At 39.6% G+C, this 23,828-nt stretch overlaps 1 protein-coding gene across 4 annotated transcripts in view; it reads right to left on the bottom strand.

Moving 5' to 3' along the window:
• Nucleotides 1-23,828, bottom strand: part of BBS9 (Bardet-Biedl syndrome 9) — a 308,046-nt gene that overhangs the window by 87,981 nt on the left and 196,237 nt on the right. For 2 of the 4 annotated variants that reach the window (XM_080383272.1, XM_080383275.1), the window contains one exon: nt 9,940-11,143. The exons of the other annotated variants lie outside the window; for them this stretch is intronic. In XM_080383272.1, coding sequence (XP_080239398.1) covers nt 11,037-11,143 — 107 coding nt within the window. In that variant the 3' untranslated portion in view covers nt 9,940-11,036. Of the gene's footprint in view, nt 1-9,939; nt 11,144-23,828 lie in introns of those variants that run through there. 4 annotated transcript variants of the gene reach the window in all.

The following is a 23,828-nucleotide window of genomic DNA, read 5'->3' as shown; positions in this document are numbered from 1 at the left end:
AGACCTGCAACTCCCTGTAGTATTTTTGTAGAACAGCATTATTATTTTTTTCCTAACAGCCGTAGAAGTACCTCATCCTAAACCAAGCAACAGACACAAGGCATGCCCTAATTGTGAACCTGGGTCTCAAAAGAACCTCTCAACCTTATGAAGGCTAAAGGAAAACCAAAGGTTCAAGGTACAGTGCAGCTGTTGGAGGAATTTCTTTTGCTATGTATTACACTTTGAAAGCATTAGTGCCTGCTTTATTTAGCAACTGACACTATCAAATATAGTATCTGTTCTTACACAGAAAGATAACCAAAAAGAAAGGGTGACCAGAGTAAGAATCACTGTTTTAAAGACTCAGCCTAGCCTGAAATCAGGGATATTGAAAGCTCTTAATCAAATATACTTCTGTATCCTACATTTTGCTGAAAGCATTTCTATCCAATGGACATCACAGGCAGTGCTGCCAGGCCATTGCCAGGGTAAGCCAAACGTGTAAGAATTTTTACGAAACAGAGACTGCCTGTGCAAAGTTAAACACCCTGGTGCCTCTCCCATTAAGTCACTAGAAGCCCCATCACTGGGCCTGGCTGCTTTTAGCTTTCCTTTATACTCTGTTTTCTTCCTTGCCCCAGGTACGTTTCTTGGGCAATTTGTTACCCCTGTAAAGAATCAGAGGCTTATAGTTCAGCACCCACAGATCTGCAAAATACTTTGCTGCCTTCAGTAACACAGTAGTTGCTTAAGCACAGTCTTCCAAGTGTTTCAGTGTTTAAATGAAGAAAAAAAAATTTGCAAGAGGATCTAAATAACAATTACCCTGTATTTACTAAAGACATTTACGTACCCAAGTAATCCATAAATTTCCTGTATGACCTTCACAACCTCTATCTTCTCCCCTTTCTTGGGAGTTCAGTGGCTACAAATGAGATCTCTATTGTCTATCCATGATCCCCTCTCTTGTCCTACATCACATTGCTCTGAGTTTTTCCTTCTCTCTAAAGAACTTAGTAGAAAAGTTACCTTTTTCAAAGTTTCTGTTCATCAACCAGATGAACCTTGATCATCTTCACTGTACAACCTGTTCAGTAGTGATGAAAATTGTAATCAACAGAAACACTTCAGAAAAAAAGCATTGGGCTGTTTATAATTCAACCCTAGGAAAATAATTATAAAGAATGAACTTTTAGCCATTTTTTCAACAAGTATGTTTGCCTTTGGAACAGTTCGAAGTTTCATAATATAACTGAACGGGCCTATTCTGTAGACTTACCCATCTCTGCTCTCAAAATGCAACATTTTTTCATTGCTAGCACTGTGCAATGAGCCTGGAATTCCACCCCAACAAGACTCAGAAGACAGAGGAGAGGATGCAGCTAGCCTTACAATAGAAATTAAATCTGCACTGTGATAAAGCATATGCAAAGAGTTCACAATCTCAAACTAGTATGCATTAACTGTAGATGTACACAGTCCCTATGGAAAGCTTTTAAAAGTTCTGCAGGAGCTGCAAATAGCAGCGAGGCCTAAAGCAAAGCCAAGGAACACTTGGAACTTCTGAGAAACTGAATGTCAACACAATATCATTTATGAAAGTATGTGGTGAATTCTGAGAAGCTGCCTCACAAGTCTCAGTTCAACCAATGACTTTAGCAGGAGGCTTAACTGCTTTTCCTGCTATCCTTCTTGAACCAGTTCTATTTTGACCATGAAGTGAAAAGCAACAGCCAGTGTAAATCTCCTAATCCCTGACTCGTGACATTTAGACAGTGTTGTCATGAATGGCATGATCCAGGTTAAATTTCCATTAAAGGACTTCCCGGCTTTAATTATTTTATCAATGAAAGTTGACAATAGTAAGGCACAAAAATAAATATCATAAATAGGCAAATATGCTGGAACTCTGTAAGGAAGCTGTCACTAGGCACAGTGAAGAAGTATCTGAGTATTGGATGATATCAGGAGGTTATCCATCAACAGAAGAAAACTCATCTCCATATTAAAATGATCATCTTTTGGGTCTGTATGAATTCCTGCTGATTGCGACATACTTATTGTTTCCAATATTTAATTCCAATAAAAAAGTATTGGAATTTACAGGAACCAAAGAACTCTGGAAAATCCAGACAGCAGAAAAACAATGCAATACAGATTAGTGTCAAGTAACTATTACTTTTCTCTCTATCAGAGCCAAGAATTCCAGGTACTGATATAATGAATGTTGCAACCATGTAAGAATATGTTTAATACTCATATTGCAATGGCAATAGAAATACAAAGGTCCTGCACATACAAAAGGATTATTACAGCCTTAAATTCCAGCTCAGTGTATGAGATAATCACATGTATAAATCCATTCCTACTCAGTACAGCAGTCCTCTGATATTAACACACGTTCTGGAAATCCATTGACTCCAGTGGCCTGGATATAACAATTATCACATTAAAATAGGTGACTACTTAATTGAATCCCCATGTGGCTTTTTCCATCATAAAATGTATCCCAATAGCTTCAGTGGGTTTAATTTTATTATGAAGAGAGATAATTGAAAAATCTGGTTCCTATTCATTTGCATAATATTGAGCTATAAAATGGTATTTTCTCATAATTGTTAGCTAGTAAAAAGCTACTTGTTCTCTTTTTTATGTGACTTCTACTGTTTTCAACATCTGAAATTACATTTACATTTAAAAAAATTACAACTGCAGGAGGAATTACTGGATCAATATCATAATTTTAAGAAAAACTGCCAGTAAGGCTTACAGAATCATACCAATGATAAAATGCAGTCAATTCAGGAACATCTCCTTTGGTTGGACTGAAGAATATCCAATATATTGACATCTGGTCAAAATCTGTACTTAATTTTGTGAGATGTGATGACATAATAACTAGATGCTACTTAAAGCAAGATTCTTCTAATGCATTCACTTCATCAAAAAACACTGAACGAATTTTGAAGGAAGAGGATGAAAGCCCAAGCATTTTTCTTAAATAAAGAGAACTCTTTTGGCTTCTAGTTGATGTGTCCCTCAAATTATGACATTATTAAACATGAAGGAAAATATCAGCTGTTTTAGCAAATCTATAGATGTGGCTAAGATTTATAGGAGATAAGGGAATGGACAGAGCTTTTTGAGGAAACAGGGTCTCACTCATTCATCCTTCCTTTGCCGTTAAAAACAAACAGTCTCTGGAGAATTCTGGGTTTGGCTGGTGTTTTTTTTACCACTTGAACTCCTAGGTGGGACACAGCCACAATCAGATAAAAGGAATACAGCTAAGAAGTGGTACTATAACCTTCCCAGCACCTGACGTACAAAGTGTGCCACAAGATACTAAAGCTGAGCTCTGTTACCTTTTCCAATTACCACTCTTTTGTCAATATGACTGTGAACCCCTCAAAAATAAAACTTCTTGTAACTGAAGCAAAGACAATACAACCAACAAAAAGGAGATCAGCAGAAGGTCAGCAGGAGGAGAATGTAGTAGTCTCCAGTCCATTCAAGTAACTCAAAGACCTAGTTCATCCCTCTCTGTTTGCTTCAGTTTCTTCCAACCAACAGCCCAATACCACCTTTTTCATAAACATGGAATACCACAGCCTACAATATGGTCTTCCTTTAAACCTCCTTAGATATACAGAAAATGTAGGATGATTGGTTGAACACACATACATAAAATCAGACAAGGCACCCATAATGAATGACATAAGCTAAAATTATATCAGTCCGCTACTGTTTTAGGCAGAAGGATATAATCAGTTCTTCAAACTGAAAGTCAATACAATACAACACAAATTTTATACCAACAATTTTTTTAAAAAAGGTAATTCATCTAAGTGTATCTTTAGCTTAAAAAGAGTAAATTTAAAGACAAATTACAAATTTCTCAGTTTTCTCATAGAGGTTGTTACTTGTAGTAATATAATTGTCAAGAAACATTCAGATGCTATAGTGAAACCTCAAGGACACAGCTTCTTACAAACAGTGATAGTGTCAAGGAACATTTTGACTACGTAGCATTTCCTGAATGAATGGGAACATAAGACCTTTTTTACTGATATAAAACTATAAATATGAAAACACATAATACTCATAGCATAGCTTAGCAACAAATGAAAGTAGAGGGTTTAGATTTTTTCTAAATTCTTTTTAATATTCTGCCTAGAGCATCCATTCAGTGGTATGTCACATATGCATCGAGGATAATGAGAGGGTGACAGAAAGTTATACTGTCCAGAGCTATAGAAAAGTTTTTATTGCATGTATAACACATCAAAAACATAGAGTTTTAGCTGCTACAAAAATTCAAACAAGCCCTTCACTGAGTAGCACATGAGCAGGACCACTGTCTTCAAGCTTCATAAGCAGTTATTAAAAAATAGTTATCTATTTTCCCAATGGATTTTTTATCTTCTAGTTTATTTTTTTCCCACAGAATAATAACATATATGACCACAGTCTTTCAGTACCCTGCATCTAAGTCCATGGCCCTACTTTTCAGAAAGCAGATCAGTCAGCCTAAAAATCAAGTCTGAAATAAATGAAAATTTAAAAAGACGTGTTCAAAACCACAAGAATTATTAGTTCTCCTTGTCAACTACTTTTTAATGATTTTTACAAATCTAATTCTGAAGTTGTGTGAGAACTAGCTGGCAAAAAAAGCTAAGTATAACTTATCAGGGAAAACACAAAGAAATGTAAGCTATCTTGAGTGATTCTCAACAGCTGCACTTTAAAAACAGAATCAGGACTGCAAGTGCATAAACTCTGATGAAAACACTGATTTATTTTTAAGTATGTTGTACTTGGAAAATCATTATAAACCAAAACAAGGCAGAACTCAGCAATGGAAAAGAAGCTATAAGAAATCCATATGGGCTTCATCTTTTTCACATTTTTTCCCCAGAAACATCCTGCTGCTCTCACTGTCCTTTTCTGTATTCCCCCTCCCTCTCTTGTATTCCTGCCCCCCTGCAATACAGACCTGAGTTGCTAGTCCCACTCCTTCCCTTTCTTAGAGCTAATTATCCATCTGGTTGTCATTCAGATCCTTCCCAAAAGTTTCTTTCTCAAGCAAATTTTCTTCAACAACACTCCACAGACACATGCATTTATGTGTATGTGCAGGACAAACTCAAATCCAGGGGCAATTAGTCCCTAAGTGTACTTGTGAAGCTGGATCTGAAAGATCAGCTGGAAAAGTGAGTGATAACAACATTGTAGTTAAAATTTATTCTACATTTGATTCTGCAGATTGGATGGGCAATGTGCTAAAAGTTGAATTGGAATTGTGGGAGAGATCCAGAAATACCTCCTCAGGAATCTCTCACTTAAGAACTGAAACACCCAAGTAGTGGATGTCTGGTTCCAGAATGTAATCCTGGTCACTTGCCTACATAGCCTATGGACACAGCAAAATATCTTCAAAGTAAATGGTCCAAAAATCCAAAAAGCTGTGTGCAGAGCCTCTAAAGACAGTCAGTAGGAAATTGTACTTTACATGTGTTGGATCTTCATCTCTTGTCTTCCATCAAAAGTATCACTGCCTACCAAGTGTCTCCAGCTGGAGTGGCTCAAGGGCAGATGTCTCCCCTGAAGACAAGCACCATAATAAACTGGGTTGTGGATGTCCCTTCATGAAACTCCTTTTTTGTGTGTTTGGATATATATAGCTGTCATGCCTGAGTTTTGCTGTGAAACAGATTGTGTGGGTGAATTTTAATAACAATTAGAGATTACAACTCCGGTGATATTCAGGCTTATCCCCACTTGCTCTGTGAAAAGTAGTGAAAGTGAGAGGAACTTTTGGTCCAACAGATATCCTTAGTGCATTTAAGGTATCTCTAAGGCTAAAGTAGATCATGAGCTCAATACTGTTTTCTTATGATTTTTCCCCTCTCCTTCTAAGCCCCATTTTAAACACCAAAACAGGTGTTTCAAATCTTGCCTTTAGAAAAGAGACACTGGGAAAGCAATCAGTTCAGTACAGCATCATTAAGACTACGTGATCTAAAACTCCCATATATCTTCATTTAGAAATAAAGATCCAAGATGTTCTTGAAAAAAATGATTATTGTCAAATGTATAATTTCATGGCATCAGTAACAAGAAAGCACTTTTATATGTTTAAAGATGTAAAAACCTAATTGGGAAAGGAAAAGACATCATGAGACTGGGTTTCTAAAACAACGAATGCTGGTTTCATTGGAGAGTATCAGCTGTACAATAAAAAGATTCCAACTTAAAAAAAATAAAATAAAAAAAAAAAAAAAGAGAGAAAACAATACCTTTCTTCAGTAAGAAATTCTGTGTGGTATCTCAACTAACATTTACCAGTAAATGCAGTCTCAGCCTGCACTATTCATGGCACTGCCTATGCGCAAACAGTCAGCAACTGGCAATGACACAGCCTGATGTACAGTTTCAGAGAGGAAGAAAACTGAGAAAGACAATAGAAGAAAAGTAATCCCAGCAGAAAGTTGAAGATACAGGGTTTGTTGTTGGCAACCTGCTTCTGTACCTTAGGAGGAAACTCCTTCCCTGCCTACTTAAATAAGAGCAACAGACATGCACAAACAACAAGAAATCAACCCCCTTGAAATTTTAGCTCAGCAGCATATTGATGGGCAATAGAAAAGCACCAGGGTATGAGATGGGCAGCCAGTAGGTGCTGTATGTTAGGAAGTGCCAAACACCGCTTGCAAGGTACTAAGAGACTACAGCTTCTGCTGAAATAATCTGTAGGCACTCGGGATGATGCCTCTGGCTGCACACTGCCAGCTGTTACACAACACATTCCTGGAACGAGATCAGCGTGAATGAGCAATGTTATGTTTAGTGCAGGACATAATGGGTTATGAATCAGGAGCACTGAAGACAAGAAGCTAGTCTCTTTTTCAGAAAAGACCTATTTCCCACATGTATTAAACACACCAGTAAAACAGTGACTGCAACTTTGAAAATATCACTGCAACCATTTATTCTACTTAACATACCACCTGTATGACAGAAAACAGAAATATGTGAATACAAATGGAAAGTAAAACTCTACCACAGTTAAATATATCACACACAGAGACCTTTTCATACAACATTATCAGCCAAAATAAGAAATGTCAAAAACCATAACGTCAGTGAAATCTACTAATAAAATTAAATTTCATCAAGACTCAAGCCAGAGGAGACAGCAATAAAACCTTGGTAAACAACCTAACGCTATGCTTTAGGAAAAAAATCAGAGGGAGAAAAGTTAGTACTGCTTTTTTATTTTTATTTCAATCTAGGTTATTTTAATCTAATAGAGATCTTTTTGCAATTAACTGGATAATCAAATTAAGGGGTTTAGTCATCTCACTACCTAGTAGGCAGGTGCAATCAAGTAGCTAGGTGACTAAATACCAAAATATGGCTGTGCAATTAAACAGCAGACATAAATTTGTCCTTACAAAATTATACGTCATCTTTCAAAAGCAACCCCTCAGGGCAAGAAGACAACGAAGAAGAGAGGGCTCTTTCCACTTTTTTTAAGACTTGCAAAGTAACTGATCCTTATACTTCATTGCCAGAAGGCTTTTCTTTCAGAATGACATTTGGAACAAACAAACAAAATAATTTAAAATGAAAAGGACTTGTGGGAACTGCGTTAGTAACAGGTATGCTTTTTTCAGTTCCCTTTAATCTGCCATATAGCAGATTGGATCCAAGTAAGCCAAATTAATCTATAAACCCGATTAAAGCAAAACTCTAATTGAGGTTTCTACTCTCTGTTCTGTGGATCAAGCTATTAAATTACCTTTGCCTATACCAGCACAGATGTAATATGCTCTCCGTTAAAGCCGGCAGCTTTATAAAACCATGAATATTTTTTTTCAGAGGTCTCTGGACAAGTTTGAACACATGCAGCCATCCAACCTGACCAATGTGAAGTGGAGGTGGAGCAAAAAAAACCCTCTCTCTTTTTAACTAGCCCCCAAATTGCTGTTAAATCAAAACTATGAAGTTTTATGGTGGGGCTAATTATCAAGTCAATTTGGTTACTTTTTCCTTCCTGGATCTTTTCCTGACGTAGGTCTTTAAAATTCTGTTAAGCTTGTGAATCAGTGTAATTTACAGCACACATTAAGATAACCAAACATGGTAAAGAGGAAACATATACAAGAGATCTAGTCATTTATGTAGAGAGGGTAATTCTATCAATGAAACAGTACACAATAGACCACCTCATGGTGTTTCTCACACACTAAGAAAAATTAAACTTCAAGAACAGTTTAAAAAAATCAGGTTCTGTCCTACTCTTCATTTCAAAAAACATTTTTATATACTTCACCAAAACATAATATAGAACCACAAAGTAACGGTACATTGTGTAAGAACAATTATGAATACTGCAATTCAAAATAGTTAAAACAACATACCTTAAGAGCAGAGCTCTCTAGCGGTAGTGAAGAGCTTTGGCTTAAAAATACTACATTTAAACCAAAAAGCAAAGAATAAATATTTACTGGACAAACTACAAGATCAGAACTAGCTCAGGCCACAGTTCTGCAAACCACCTGCCTATGAATAGCACCACTGCTCATATAGTAAGTTATTGTCATAGCTGTATGACCAGGGCCCAAAATAACCATATAATTTTACTACAACATTTTAATATCCTGTTTGTAATATTAAAAACAAGCATACAAATGGTTAAACTAGAAATGGTTACTACATATATAATTGATCCTTAAAATGATACAGTGTCTCTTCAGTGGGTTGGTTTGGTTTTTTTTTTTTTGGGGGGGGGTAGTTTTTGGGGTTTGGGGGTTGTTTTGTTTCTTGGGTATTTTTTCTTATATATGCTTCTTTTTTTATCCTGCAGGGCAAGAGAGAATAAAAAGCTAAACAAAACTCCCACTCAGATAAGAAAAAGGCGAGTTAAAAGACATTCAGCCCTTGTGCTGGTAAGACATCATTCTTCTGAGAAAAGGTTTTGCTTATCCAACAAATGTCTAAGGGAGGGTGCCCTCTCTCCCTTAAAAGAAGTAATCTTTTCTAAATAATTTGTTTAGAGAAAAGAGAACGTGTCTGAATCAGTAGTTTTGGATGCATAAACTTAATAAGACACAGCCATAGTTTTATCCAAAGAAGTAAGTTCAAACCAAATTGAGAAAACAAGTTTGTAGTAGTCTAAATAGGCAGAAAGAAGTGGTTACGGGGAACCCTTTTTAGACTAACCTTCTTGTCTACCCATGTACACATCAAAAAAACCTGGGAGATGCTACTCAATCAATAGATGAGTAACCTCAGTGGTTAGTCACATCCATGGGGCACCACAAGTATGAATAGCCCACAACTACAATTTCAGCTAAAAAGTGGGATTAAAGAGCAGAGACAGTCAATGCAATGTAACAGCCCCAGATAAGAAGTTTGGTCACTTCTGTCCCTACCTGAACTGCTGAGGATTGCTTTGTAGATAGGTGCAGGTGTATATTAAGGTTATACCTACACCTGCACATCTAGGCAGAGGTCTCACAGACCTCACTCCTTGGCCTCCCAGAAAGGAGATAAGGGCATTGAAAGGCCAATAAATGGAAATCTGGCAGGGGAAGCTTTTATGTAAATGATATAGGGATCAAGTCAGATCAGAGTTCGAGCTGGTCAGAAACACAATCTCTCCATAAACCAATCTAATGTGAATGAAACTATTTTCTAATAAGAACCCTTGAAAAATTCAAACCATACAAAAAATTCTTGCAACACCTGATTAATATTCTAGACATTTGGCAACTGTTAAGTAACCCACTCTTTCTTAAACAGTACATGGCTCCTGAAGCACCCTGAGCATGGTAGTAAAGGTTCATTTCATTGACGGATAAGGGTAAACTGACTGCAAAATTTTGTACCTGAGAAAAAAATAAGCAGCTAATTTCAAAACTGTATTGAGATTTCAAGATTTTTTCATAGTCTTTGACTACAGTTAGACTCTCAGACTAGAATAAGTCTTAAATTTCATCATCTCCTGATTTCTGTGATCTGTGGACATATACACGGGAGTATACATTTAAAAAATGGCACAGTATGTGACCAAGTTAACTTTTATTCTGTTTATACCAAAGATGTATTCACTGAATGGCAAACATAAATGTGACAGTTGCATGAAGACCAGCCTAATCTGAATGTGTAACCAGCCCTGGGCATCCACAAAACACAACAAAAAGTTGATGAGTTTTTGCTAAGAAGTCATGGAGGCTAGTAAAAGGTAAATGAAACCAGTGTCAAGGATAGTCAGAAATAAGTTTTTATTAAAAAGACACAGTTCTAGTTTTGCAAAATTTGATCATGGATCGTACCACAGGTATCTCTCAGGTACTTAAAAATTCAGCTTACATTTCATTCCACTGATAAAGACACATTTGGCCAGTTCTTCACACAGTTAAGATAGCCCTTACCAGAGAAGGATGTTTAATTTTTTAAAACTCATATAGCTCTAAATTTTTACACAAAATCCACCTATAACAGGGCAGTATAAAGCACTGATAGATATATTAGGAGAATATTCTTTAAGTGGAGTTTCACAAGGTAGCAATGTTTCTTATTCCAACTGAGCAGGGGGAAATGTAGGTATGTAGGTAAGAACAGTGAGACTTGAGGTTAAAATAGTTTTCAACTTTCACTTGAATGTGGGAGCACACTAAAAAAGAATCCATACTTGAAATATCTGTAACAGGAAATATTCAGTTAAAAACAGAACTGGAGAGAACAAAATACTCTAGAAGAAAACAACTGCATCTGCAATTACCTTAAGAATATACGTCCTTTAAAGCTATAATAGCATAGGCAAAATTTGACTATTTTAATAATATCTTAATAACCAGAAACCAATGACTGAAATGCTTTACTCAAATATGAGTAAAAATTGAACAGCATGTTTGGTTAATTGTGTCACTACTGTCAGTGACATATACTGGATGCATCTACATTACAATTTAAGTTTGGAACAGAAGTGAGCTTTTGAAGTCATACCCGCTTTCTGTACTTTGGTTCACATATTGTGGAACAGTCTAGAAGCATACAGATGAGACTCCTTCGAGATGGAGGAACACTGGAAAATGTACTTCAACCACTAATGGGGTCCATTGGACCAGATTAGAGTCGGAAGTGAAACACCCTGAAATATAGTGTGAACATCAAACTGCGCATAAACCGTTTCCTTCTGCAAACGTTGGGGTTTTTTTTGCCCTGCACTGTTTAGCATAGCCATTACAATCACTATTTAGACCACAAATTATGCCTACTGTCGTGTGTGCTTCCATTTAAGCACTGCAGAGTAAACTCTATAAACAGCACTGAACCTGTTACTTATCCCTGCTCTTTGGCATTTGAATTTAACAGTGGCGAGTCTCCACAGCCCCAAGCGGACAGAGGTCACCTGCTGATGCTACATTTCTGCAAACCTAGTAAAACAGCATAAGCAATATGGATTCTGAAACAGGCAACTGCACTTTGCTAACCATCATCTTTTAACTCGCCAGGGCTAGCTCAAACATTTTTGCAGCTGTGCAGAGAAGTGGATCAGAGGGCTGCTTGAGGTGAAACGAGCTCAGTGTGCAAGCACGGCACAAGAAGTTCCAAAGTAAAAAGACATTGAGCCATGCATGCCTGAACCTAGAGCTTCCTCCAATGCCATGTGGCTCCCTGCATGGCACACAGGTGAATTGAGTTTTCATATGCAAGCACCAATGTAAGTCCCAGGACAATCTATGAAAAGTATCTATAGGTATCTTCACTAGCTCTTCAGTTAATTCTTCAGAAGAATCTGCTTTCTACACTAACTATCCAGAAGCTTAGGCTGCTAATGAGGGTGGAATGAATGACCAAACTTGAAACAAACGCTCACATTTTCAGATACTGAAATACTTGCTTAGGGGCCTGAAGTAAGCAGTCAAAATGTAACACTTCGTCCTTGATGCAAAGTGCATTTAATTCAAAAGAAAGCCTATCAGTGGTATCAATGATCTTGAACATGCTGGATATATATCTATATACAATGTTAACATATAGTAACCAATAGTAATATTCAAAATAACTTAAGAAAACGTTATGCCATCTATGTTCTTTACACTAAATAGTGAGATAAGTGAAACAAACGCCTGACCTTTGGATTCACAGGAGACTAGAAAATTGCCTTCCCCTTTCATCATTTTAAAATGCTAGGGCTCTGGTAGGGTTGACTTTTTGAAAAGGCAAAAGTCTGCTTCTTTCCAATTCTAATAGATTAAGTCAATAACCTGAAAATCTGGATAAATATTTCAATTAAATATCAGTAGTGCTACATAAATCTTATACAGATCCAGATGCAGAACTCAAAGCTACACAGAAAAAACCCTCAAATAATAAATATATCTAAAATAACTCAGAAGTTCATTTCAGAAGATAATTAAAACATAAGTAATTTAATAAGACATTTTTGTTTAAAGTATTAATGCACAAAATGTAAAATACTGGCAGCTTTGCCTCATTCCACTGCTGTGAGCTCAGCAGAATTAGAGGGACAGAGGTGGGGAGACATGTATTTCAACTCGTATAAGCATTAGGAGTGACTTACACATGGTTAGAGCAGTTTTCTTTATTATACCGTATGCTTAGTAACGTACTTGGCTAAACGCATTGTCAGGTTCCAAATGCACCACTTAAGCATACTATAGAGCTCTGCAGATCCTTCAAAGGTGGAAAAGCTCATACTTTCCTCTTCACACTCCTTTTCTCTTGGATCAATCTAATCAGTTATACTCAAACAAAACTGTGCTACTTGTGTTTGTATTACGTTGCTAGTGTTGGTGGTCTTAAATTTCCAGTTCTGTCAAACCTCCCTGCAGGTACTCAGCTACCATTTTTCCTTCTCTATTAAATACCTAGTTTTTCATACATCATCTAAAAGCAGAGCAATGATTTGAGAAACCATGGAAGAAATAAAGAGCAGAATACAAAGTTTGTAATGCAGCCTTGCGTTAACACACTTTGCTGGATGGGAGAATGGGGGAGCAGGCACCTGAAGGTAATTTCCTGCATTCTGTTACTTTAAAAATCAGAATTCTACTTTAATTTTTTCTTCAGTTTTTAAAAAATATTTCTTTACAATGCTGTTAAACACTCACTGGACTAAGATACACCAAAAGTTGCTATCAGGTATCTCTTACATAGGACAAGATTTAACCATAGTGAAAATGGATGCAGAATTCATTCAGCCTTTAGAAAACTGGACTTTATAAATGTTCAATACATTTTATCTCTGTATAACTTAAGGATCAAATCATTTTAAAGCAGCACTATCAGTAGGTTGGTCTGTATTAAGGCTCCTCTGATTGCAACGTGACAGACTGTTTCTGATCTTACCTGAACTGATACTGCCCTTAAATGAAATCACAGAATCACAGAATGGTTGGGGATAGAAGGGGCCTCTGGAGACCATCTAGTCCAAGCCCTGCTAAGGCAGGTTCTCCCAGAGCAGGTTGCAGAGTCACGTCCAGGCGGGTTTTAGATGTCTCCAGAGAAGGAGACCCCACGGCCTCTCTGGGCAGCCTGTGCCAGGGCTCGGTCACCCTCAAGGCACAGAGGGTTTCCCTCACGTTCAGACGGAACTGCCGGTGCTGCAGTTTGTGCCCGTTGCCCCTTGCCCTGTGGCTGGCACCACCGAACAGAGCCCGGCCCCGGCCCCCTGGCACCCGCCCTTAGGACATTTGCAGACACCGATAAGAGCCGCTCCCAGCCTTCCCTTCCCCGGGCTGAACAGCCCCAGCTCCCTCAGCCTTTCCTCACAGGGGAGATGCTCCAGCCCCTCATCTCTTCGTAGCCTCCGCTGGGCCCTCCCCAGCGGTTCCCCGTCTCTCTCAAGCTGGGGAGCCCAGCACTGGGCCCAGCACCCCAGACGTGCCTCACCAGGGCCGAGCAGAGGGGCAGGATCCCCTCCCTCGCCCCGCTGGCCACGCTCCTCCTGAGGCACCCCAGGGTCCCACCCGCCTTCCTGGCCACAGGGCACACTGCTGGCCCACGGGCAACGTGCCGCCCCCCGGCCCCCCCGGGCCCTTCCCCGCAGAGCTGCCCCCCAGCGGGTCAGCCCCAGCCCGTGCTGGTGCGGGGCTTGTTCCTCCCTGGCGCAGGACCCGACACGGGCCTCTGTTGGGCTCCATGAGGTCCCTCTGCCCAGCTCTCCGGCCTGCCCAGGCCTCGCTGAACGGCAGCGCAGCCCCTGGGGCAGCAGCCGCTGCTCCCGGGCTGTATCACCGGCAAACCTGCTGAGGTGCCTCTGTCCCTGCATCCAGGTCACCGGTGGATGAGCTGACCAGGCCCGAGCCGGCACTGACCCCTGGGGAGCACCGCGAGCCGCAGGCCTCCAGCTGGGCTCTGCGCCGCGGGTCACAGCCCTCTGAGCTCTGCCATCAGCCAGTTCTCAGCCCACCTCGCTGTCCGCTCATCTCGTCCACACCTCCTGAGTCTACATGTGAGGGTGTGAGGTGAGACAGCGTCAAAAACCTTGCTGAGGTCAGGGTAGACAACATCCACTGCTCTCCCCTCATCTACCCAGCCAGTCATTCCATCATAGAAGGCTATCAGGTTGGTCAGGCATGGCTTCCCCTTGGTGCATCCGTGTTGACTATTCCTGATGACCACCTTTTCCTCCACACGCTTCAAGATAACCTCCAGGATGAGCTGTTCCATCAGCTTTTCGGGGATGGAGGTGAGGCTGTGGATTCCTGTGGTTTTCCTTCTTCTCACCTTTTTTGAAGACTGGAGTGACACTGGCTTTTCTGCAGTCCTCGGGCACCTCTCCTGTTCTCTATGACCTTTCAGAGACCATTGAGAGTGTCCTGGCAATAACATCTGCCAACTCCCTCAGCACTCAGGGGTACATCCCATTAGGGCCCATGGATTGTGGGTGTCAAGTTTGCTTAAGTGCTTTCTAACCCAATCCTCCTTAACCAAGGGGAAGTTTTCCTTTCTCCAGATTTTCCCTCTTGCCTCCAGAGCCTGAGATCCCTAAGGCCTGACCTTAGCAGTAAAAACTGAAGCAAAAAAGGCATTCAGTACTCTATCTTCACTGTATCCTTTGTCAGCAGGGCACCCACCTCATTCAGCAGCAGGCCCACATTTTCCCTAGTCTTCCTTTTGCTCCTGATGTACTTGAAGAAGCCCTTCTCGTCCTTGACATTCCTTGCCAGATTTAATTCCAAATGGAATTGGAATTAAAAAGCCTTCCTTGTCTCATCCCTGCATGCTCTGACACTGCTATATACCTTTCAAGTGACCCGTCCTTTTTTCTACATTCCGTAAACTTTCGTCTTGAACTTGAGTTTTGCCAGAAGTTCCCTGCTCATCCATGCAGGTGTTCTGTCCCCTTTGCTTGATTTCTTACTCACAGCCATGCACCGATCTTGAGCCTGGAAGAAGTCATGTTTGAATATTAACCAGCTCTCCTGGACCCACCTACCTTCTAGAGTCCTAACCCATGGGATTCCTCCAAGTAGGTCCATGAAGAGGCCAAAGGTAGGTCTCCTGAATTCCAGTGTCATAATCTTACTTACTGCCCTGCTTCCTCCATGCAAGATCCTGATCTCAAATCATCTCGCAGTCACTGCAGTCAAGGCTGCCCCCAGCCTTCACATTGCCAACCAGCACCTTCCCTGTTTGTTAGTACAAGGTCCAGCAGTGCACCTTGTCTCTTGGCTCCTCCACCACCTGTGTCAAAAAGCTGTCATCAATGTTCTGCAGAAACCTCCTCAACTTTGTGCGCCTAGCTGTGATGTCTCTCCAGCAGGTATCAGGGTTGAAGTTCCCCATGAGAACCAGGGCCTGTGATCATGAGGTTACTTCCAGCTGTCTGTACAAGGCCTCATTGACTTCCTAATCAAGTGTCTTATAGGAAACACCTACAACAATGTCACCCATGACAGTCTGCTCCTTAATCCTTACCCATAAGCTCTCGACTTCTCTTCAGCCACCCCTAGGCTGAGCTTGATATATTCCAGTTGCTCTCTCACATAAAAAGCAACTCCACCACTTCACCTTGCTGGTCTGTCTTTCCTAAAATGTACATAGCTATCCATGACAGCATTCCAGTCATGCAACATTAATATGTCAACATAAATTGGGCAAAAGAAAAGATGTGAGCTTATGCCACTACCTTTCCAGTACCAATGTTTCTATTACCAAAAGACCTGTCAAATCAGTTTGCTTGTCATTGTTCCAGTATCAGAATTCTTCTGTTCCTTTAGAAAAGGTGAATCAATTACCAAGACGTTCCTTTTACTATTGGTCATAAATCTCTGTCGGAAAACAAAGTAAAATTTTTACAAACCTCTCAAATGCAGCTCAAAAATACTGACTCCAGTTTCTACTGGAATGGCAGGTGAAACTAGGTGTCATATCACAGGACAAATGGATATGAAAAGATAGGAGTAACAGGCAGATATTCTTCTGGGAGAAAGGAGACGCACAAAACAAGGATATGTAACTTGTCTATCCAGAGATTCCCATGGAAAGTTTTGTGGGTTATTTTATACACCTATACAAAGACAGCACGTCTCTTGGGATGTCTCATCATGAGCCTGTTAATTCTACTTCAAGCAATGCCTGCCAAGAATAGTCTCCCCTGAAACTGTTACTTATGACAAAATCAGGCAACATGCATTACTTAATGTACATTGCAGACTTTAAAAGCCATCCCATTTGCTGTAAAAACAGATCTTTCTTTGTGGTATTTTGAATGAAGCACATCACCATGGTTCTGCAATGAGGACAACAATACATATCTAGCAAAATCATAGTCCAAAGATCTAAAATGACTTTAAAAACCTATCTCAAGAACTCAAACCCAACTCCCATTTTTTTTCTGTGGTGGCAGGTAATGGTAAGCAAGCATACTTCAAACACCTGCTTTCAGAGAGTTAGCAGAATATTTCACCATTTAGGATTTAAGGAAGAGAAGGCAGGAGGGCAGCCCGCTCTGCCCACTTATGTGACATAAGAACCAAGTACTTCTTAAAGCTGGCACAGTAGAAATTACAAACATTAGCGCTCAAGTTGCTTTGCTGTTTTTCTTTAAAAAAAAACACAACAAAACAGAACAAAAATCCCTTTATGGGTTGTATCTCCCCGAACTACAGGGCACTCAGCAGGAAAACCATGAAAGATTATTACTTTGCGAAGTACTGAAACCACAGGTAACTCAGAGAGAAAGTAACTGTTGGCAAAAAAAATTTAAAATAATTTGTGTTTGAAATAGTGATTTAGGTGGAAGACTTTTTGAGAACTAGAGAATTGCTTATAATACCTAATTTATCCTATGTAATTTTAATTCCTATATGAACTGTAACAGTTACCTTCTTTTCCACAGGTGTATTCCCACCAGATACTCAGAAATAAGTCTGAAAACACTTTCGGGTTCTCTAGACTGAGCTGCAGGCGTACTTAACATTTCAGTTGGCTACTACTATCATCTCTGTTCCATGATTCTGTAAATAATCTAGAATGTGATTTTAGGAACAAATAAAGCAAATCAGCTTCAAACCATGAGGTGTGTGTTTAGTACAGTTTTAGCTGATGCCTTATTTTTGCCTGCCTATGTGTAAACTCATGCTCGTATCAACATTAGTTCTCTTCAGCTCTTCTGGAGAACAAGTTCAGGGGTGTAACATGGCAGAAGACTTTTGTGGTCATTATGAACAGAGAGGCAATGCTCAATTCTGGAGGGAATGGCAACCTTGATAGCCATTGACCTAAACTGTTGTAGAAATGATCCCCAATTTGAAAGAAGAAACAAATGGGTAATATGCAGATAAGTCAAAATTCAGTTTGGGAAAGCGTACTCTAACCACTGAGCAAATTAATTAAATACTGCATTAATTTCAACTATGTTTCTTTATATGTAATACAAAATCTTTTAAGTGCTAGCTACCATTGTTCATTAAAATTCAGGAACATCCTACACTGAGTAACAGTTACCTAATTCTTCTTAATGAAATTCAGACTACAAAAATCACAGAACTGAATACAAAGAGCAGCTGTTATATCTGGACAGGATATCCAGCAATCCTTATCACCTTTTCCTTCAGAACTACAAAGAAACATTAACACCTTCTACATCTCTACCAAATATTACAAGCTGAGCACTGGAAAGAATTCATTATTCTCCAGGAAGAAAATGGGCTCCAAGATTGCAGAAAGAAAGAAGAAAGTGGGAGCAGAAGGGGAATCACTCCAAAACAAAGCTGATCAACAGAAAAAAGACAAATCTGAAATCCAGTTCTTAAGAACTTACCATAGGAGAGGGGGATGCAGTTACTGGAAAAAGCAATCAGTTTTGGCTAAGGAGTGTCTGTGCTTTCTAGTTTGCCTTTGCACTAAATTACACAATACAGGTCATGATGTATTAAATGATTATAAGTATCAAATATTGAGGATCCTGATAAGAAACAGTGAAATACAGAATGTGACACATTAACTCAGTGCATAATTGTCAGAACAGTACTCCAGAAAGCAAATGAAATTTAACAGGCTCTTGTGTTGCCACCACCACCACCATTTTTTTTTTTTTAATTTAGTCACATTTACTGTCTTACACTGTATCAGACAGCTCCTCTCAAAAATCCTTTTAAGAAAGAAGGAATGGTAGTTTAATTTTAGATCATTCCAGGTTGATTTAGAGTACATGCTCAGATGTCTGGAATTCAGCCAGAATAAAAATTGTATTTTATAGAGAAAATGAACTAACACAGGCCATGAACAGTTTATTATCCTAAAGTTTAGCTGTTAGCTATAAATATTCCAAAAAGTTAAAACTGCTGCTCAAGGGTATTTATGTGTTGGCTTAGCTTCATGTTCGTGATGGAGTTTTGACCTATTCTCCATTTGACAAAACCAACAAAATACTAAGGAGGATAGGAGAAGCAGCTGTCCTAATATGACATTTCTTTCAGGCTTACAACCAATTTTTCTTCAAGAAAGACCAAATACAGTTGATATAGAAAGACCAGAGGGCGTTTTCACTTTGCCTACTGTACTCCCTTGTGAGTCGGGTGAGACTGCAACATACTTAGTAGTGTATGTGCTTAAGAACTTTGTTGGATTAGGTCCTGTGTCCACAATTTTAGAGCTGTGAGAAAATTGCCAGGAAAAAGCATAAATGAGTTCTGGCACAATGGATTGTGAACACAAGAATGAGGAGGCTCCCCATCATACACAAACCACCTTTCAAGGTATAAAAATAAACTCATATTTCCAGCGTTGGTTAATTAGGTAACAGAACTCAGAATAACTTTACAATTGCATTTAATAAGGCATAGCACACAATTTAAAAAAATCCTAATAGCATTCAGGGTTCTTTTCTCAGTGTTCCCGTTTACAGAGGGTCTGAATGTGTTTCAGCTACTGCGGCTGAGAGTCACATGGCAGTGCAAACTGCTGTAAGCCGGGGCAGCTGTGGCTTCCCCATTCCATTGTTCTTCCTTGAACCAGCACTCATGCTCCTGCAATTATGTGGTGAATGATTCAGGAAGCTCATTGAGTCAAAAGCTAGGACACAACTTCATGTTATACTTAATTTGACATATCTAGGGCCTGCTGCCAAAATGGATAGCCATGTCCTCCTCCATGCACCATCACGCATGTACCAACCTCCTCCACTGCAGAACTAGCAGCTTTGTACCTGTAGACCCAGTTACAACTCACTCACCCCATAAAATAGTAACCTTTCCTTTTGATGGTCTAACTATAGTGGTTAGAGACTAAGGTAAAACAGCAGCTTCAACCACATTTGGGGCAAGGTCTCAATCGGTTCAGCTCCCTAAAGCTGCCTTACCACCTGGTCATATAAACAGTAGTTCTGGCACCAGCAAATGGAGAAATACTTGGTGGCTTCGAGGTAGAGAAGGTAAAGCTGTGGCAACTGCCCTGGTTTAGGCCATTTAGGCCATAGCTCATTTGGATATAACCAAACTAGTTTAAAGTTAGCTAACCTAGGTACTGCTAGCAGCCTAGCTATGCAAAAGTTATCTTTTCAGGCACATTTTACAAAGTACACTGAGGAACAGTTGCAGTGATTGCTTAATGCTGCCAGCAATGCAGGCCAGATGAAAGCACACACATGCTTTTTAATCACACTTTTCACAATTAAAAGCTTTGCTGGATTATGACCACAGGGGAGAGAACTAATACCCATGTGAAGTGGAACATTTAGAGTATTTTTTTACTGTGCTATGTTCTTCTATCCTCTACTCTTACCTTACTTCTTTTTCCTCTCTCCCACCAGTAATGATAGCAGTTGCCAATCTCAACGTGGCAAGTTGTTTGTACTCATACACATGGAAAAAAAAATAATATCTAACATTTGCTGGAATATTAAGCACACCAGAATAAAGCCACAAAAGAATAAAATTGTCTTGATAAACAGAGCCACAGAAGAGCTCTAACTCTGTCTAACTGCGTATAATTTTGGTATTTTTAACTCCTAACTTTCACATTTGAGGTTTTCTTGAAATGGATCAGAGATCACATCAAAATCCAAGTTACAACATTTTGCTAAGGCTACTTTCCAGAAAACAAGTTTAACTTCTAATTTTTGAAGTAGTATTCTCCAGGGCACCAGTACATAGCTGGGGTATTGCACAGTGTTACACAGCCCATCACTCTCCCCATGAAACTCAGGGTACTAGACTTGAAGACAGATATGACATCTATGAGCCAAAATACATTAAAAAAATAAATCACAGATTCAATTCATTATTAACATGAAGCCAAGGGCAATCTTTATAGAGAAATTTTAAAGACAACTAAATTAAGTAAGAGTTCAGATTTGATTAGGTAGTATATTACTTGCTGTCTTACTACATTGTAGCTATACACAGAGCTGAAAACTAATTTGGCCTAACTGGTGTCACAAAACTTCTTACTCTCTTTAGGAAACGTAGCAATCTAAGGAACTACAGGGTTTCTGTTGTGGTTCACCTTGTTCTGTGAGGCAACACAGGCTGTAAATAACATGCCAATGAAAAAAGCAAACATGTCCTCAGTAAGTGGCATAGTTTATTTGTTTTGAGGGTAGCAGGAAAGGAAACAGACTCAGTTGTAACACCACTCCAGGTATCACATGCTGCGCTGCTAAACATTCAGGAACAACATTCTATTTTCCCCTCTGAAACAGAACCAAACTTTGAAACCAAAGTCTGAGCTAGGAAATGCAAGCTAATTTTGCAACCATATATTACCAAAGACCTAAATTTGATTAGCTTTATGCACTGGCATACTGCTTGCTTACACTGAGGCATGGGTATAGATTTACTCATGCAATAAGACAGGGTGGTAAGACACTTCAGTATTGATTCATGCAGCCTGAGTATTTCTGGTCATATGTTCCAGTAGCTATTACAAAATTCAGCACTTACACTGCTTTTATTCACTTCTACTTCAGCCTCATATCCTACTTTCGGAAACACTGCAGTAGGCTTAATACTAGATCAGTGAGGGTGACACCACAACAGCAGGAAGGCAAAGTTACTATAACAGGTGAAAAAGATGAGAGGATACTTTGTGGAGTATGACTACAAAATAACTCAGAATTAGAATGTGATTAGCAGGGATGGCTAATAAAAATCTGATAAGGCTAACAAAATTGCTACTACTAACCACTGCCTTGTTGGAATCGTTGATTTTAATAATGAGAGCTACTGCTCTGCTGTTGCTTGTCCCTTTTGTGAAAGCCCTCCTAAAGTGTCAAAGTAAGTTTCTTTAACAAAGTCATCCAACCACCTTCAACCCGATGTGGTGACCTCGAATCAGTTCTTGAAGCCTAACTTTTGAATCCTGTTATTGTAATGATGTGTTCCTTGATCAGAAAACGTCAGAAGACCTGTATTAACTATAGTCAAACTTATAGAATCATTAGCTACTAAATTTTAATTCTCCACTGAAGTTAGAAATACAACACATCGAAGCATTAGGGACAACAGGGCCACATGTGCTGCATCTCACAGCCACTGGCAATGAAAACTAAGTAAAGAACCAAGGAGTTTGTAACAGGCCATCAGCTGTAATAGTTGTGACAGCAATGAAGAGTTGAGACCTCAAAAGACATTACTATTAGAAGAACATGGTCTTCTGTGAATTCCACATACATTTACACAGGGAAACTGTTTCACCAAGCACTCAAAAAACTGCAGAAGAGCTCTTAACACTACTGCGTACAAATGTAAATAAGGATGTTAATGTCCATTTTAAGTGACCTATGCTAAGAGCTATAGCCAGCATGATCAAACTGCGTACTGCTCCAACATACAAAGTGAGAACAACTTCAAGCCACAACAGACTACTGGGATTCACGGTTCAAGCCTCTTCTGAGACATGTCAACCTTAGCATCACAGTAAACATGGAAAATACTCTGCCTCTATAGAATATTTTGAATATTTCATTCTAATAATTATAAGAAAAAAAATGGCTGATACCAACTCTAGAAACATTACAGTACTATGTACAATATTATTTGAAGTAACCTTACAAAGTTCAGCAAGGCCAAGTGCAAGGTCTTCCATGTGGGTCAGGACAACCCCAAGACAAACATAGGCTGGGTGGAAAAGGATTGAGAACAGTCCTGAGGAGAAAGACTTGGGGATGCTGGTGGACAAGAAGCTCAACATAGCCCAGCAATGTGTGCTTGCAGTCCAGAAAGCCAACCAAATCCTGGGCTGTGTATAAAGAAGCTTGGCCAGCAGGTTGAGGGAGGTGATTCTCCCCTCTACTCTGTTCTGGTGAGACCCCACCTGGAGTACTGTGTCCAGCTCTGGAGCCCCCAACATAAGGAGGATATGGATGTGTGGAAGCAAGTCCAGAGGAGAGCCATGAAGATAAACAGAGGGGCTGGAGCATCTCTCCTATGAAGACAGGCTGAGAGAGGTGGGGTTGTTCAGCCTGGAGAAGAGAAGGCTCTGGGGAGACCTTATGGCAGCCTTCTGGTACCTGAAAAAGGGGGCCTACAGGAAAGCTAGAGAGGAACTTTTTACAAGGGCTTGTCATTATGGGAAAAGTGGTAATGATTTTAAACTGAAAGAAGATTTAGATCAGATATAAAGAAAAAAATCTTTACCATGACGATGGTGAGACCCTGGCACAGGTTGCCCTGAGAAGCTTTGGATGCCCAGTCCCTGGAAGTGTTCAAGACCAGGTTGGATGGAGCTTTGAGCAACCTCGTCTAGTGGAAGGTGTCCCCGCCCATGGCAGAGGGTTGGAACTAGATGATCTTTCAGGTCCCTTCTAACCCAAACCATTCTATGATTCCATGTTTATTTAAGATGATATTCTCTAGCATTATACATCGTCTATATTACCAACACTGTCTATTCCTTGATGATTCAAAGTTCTAGCTGTGCTCCAAAGTGGCTTATAATGGCACTGATAATTTCCACAAATGACATGGAAAACCTATTTCTAATTCCAGTAACACTGTCCAACAAAGAGCATGTGGGAATGTGCTCCCTCATTTCAGGCATGTCAGCAGTTCTTTAAATGAGAGTCAATGTTTCCATTTAAATACCTTATTTTTCAAGAGGTTGCAGAGTCAGCCCTCAGGGAGAGTGAACTGATACCAGCCATTTCAGGTGCTTTCATGCAATCTTGTAACTCAAAAACAGCCTTTTTTCTTTTTTCTGAAGTTTAAGCCATTAGCTCATAATATGGATAGCTGCCTTCTGGAACTGGGAGGGGAGAAAGGGGCACAAGACACTAAAATTACTTCTAAAAAGATATTTTGGAAAATAACCTTTAACACCTCCACAGTGTCATTTTTTTTCCAGCAAACAGTTCCTAAAGA

The sequence above is a fragment of the Falco punctatus genome, assembly GCF_963210335.1.
Source record: "Falco punctatus genome assembly, chromosome: 4".
NCBI lineage: Eukaryota > Metazoa > Chordata > Aves > Falconiformes > Falconidae > Falco > Falco punctatus.
This window is presented reverse-complemented; position numbering and strand designations above follow the sequence as displayed.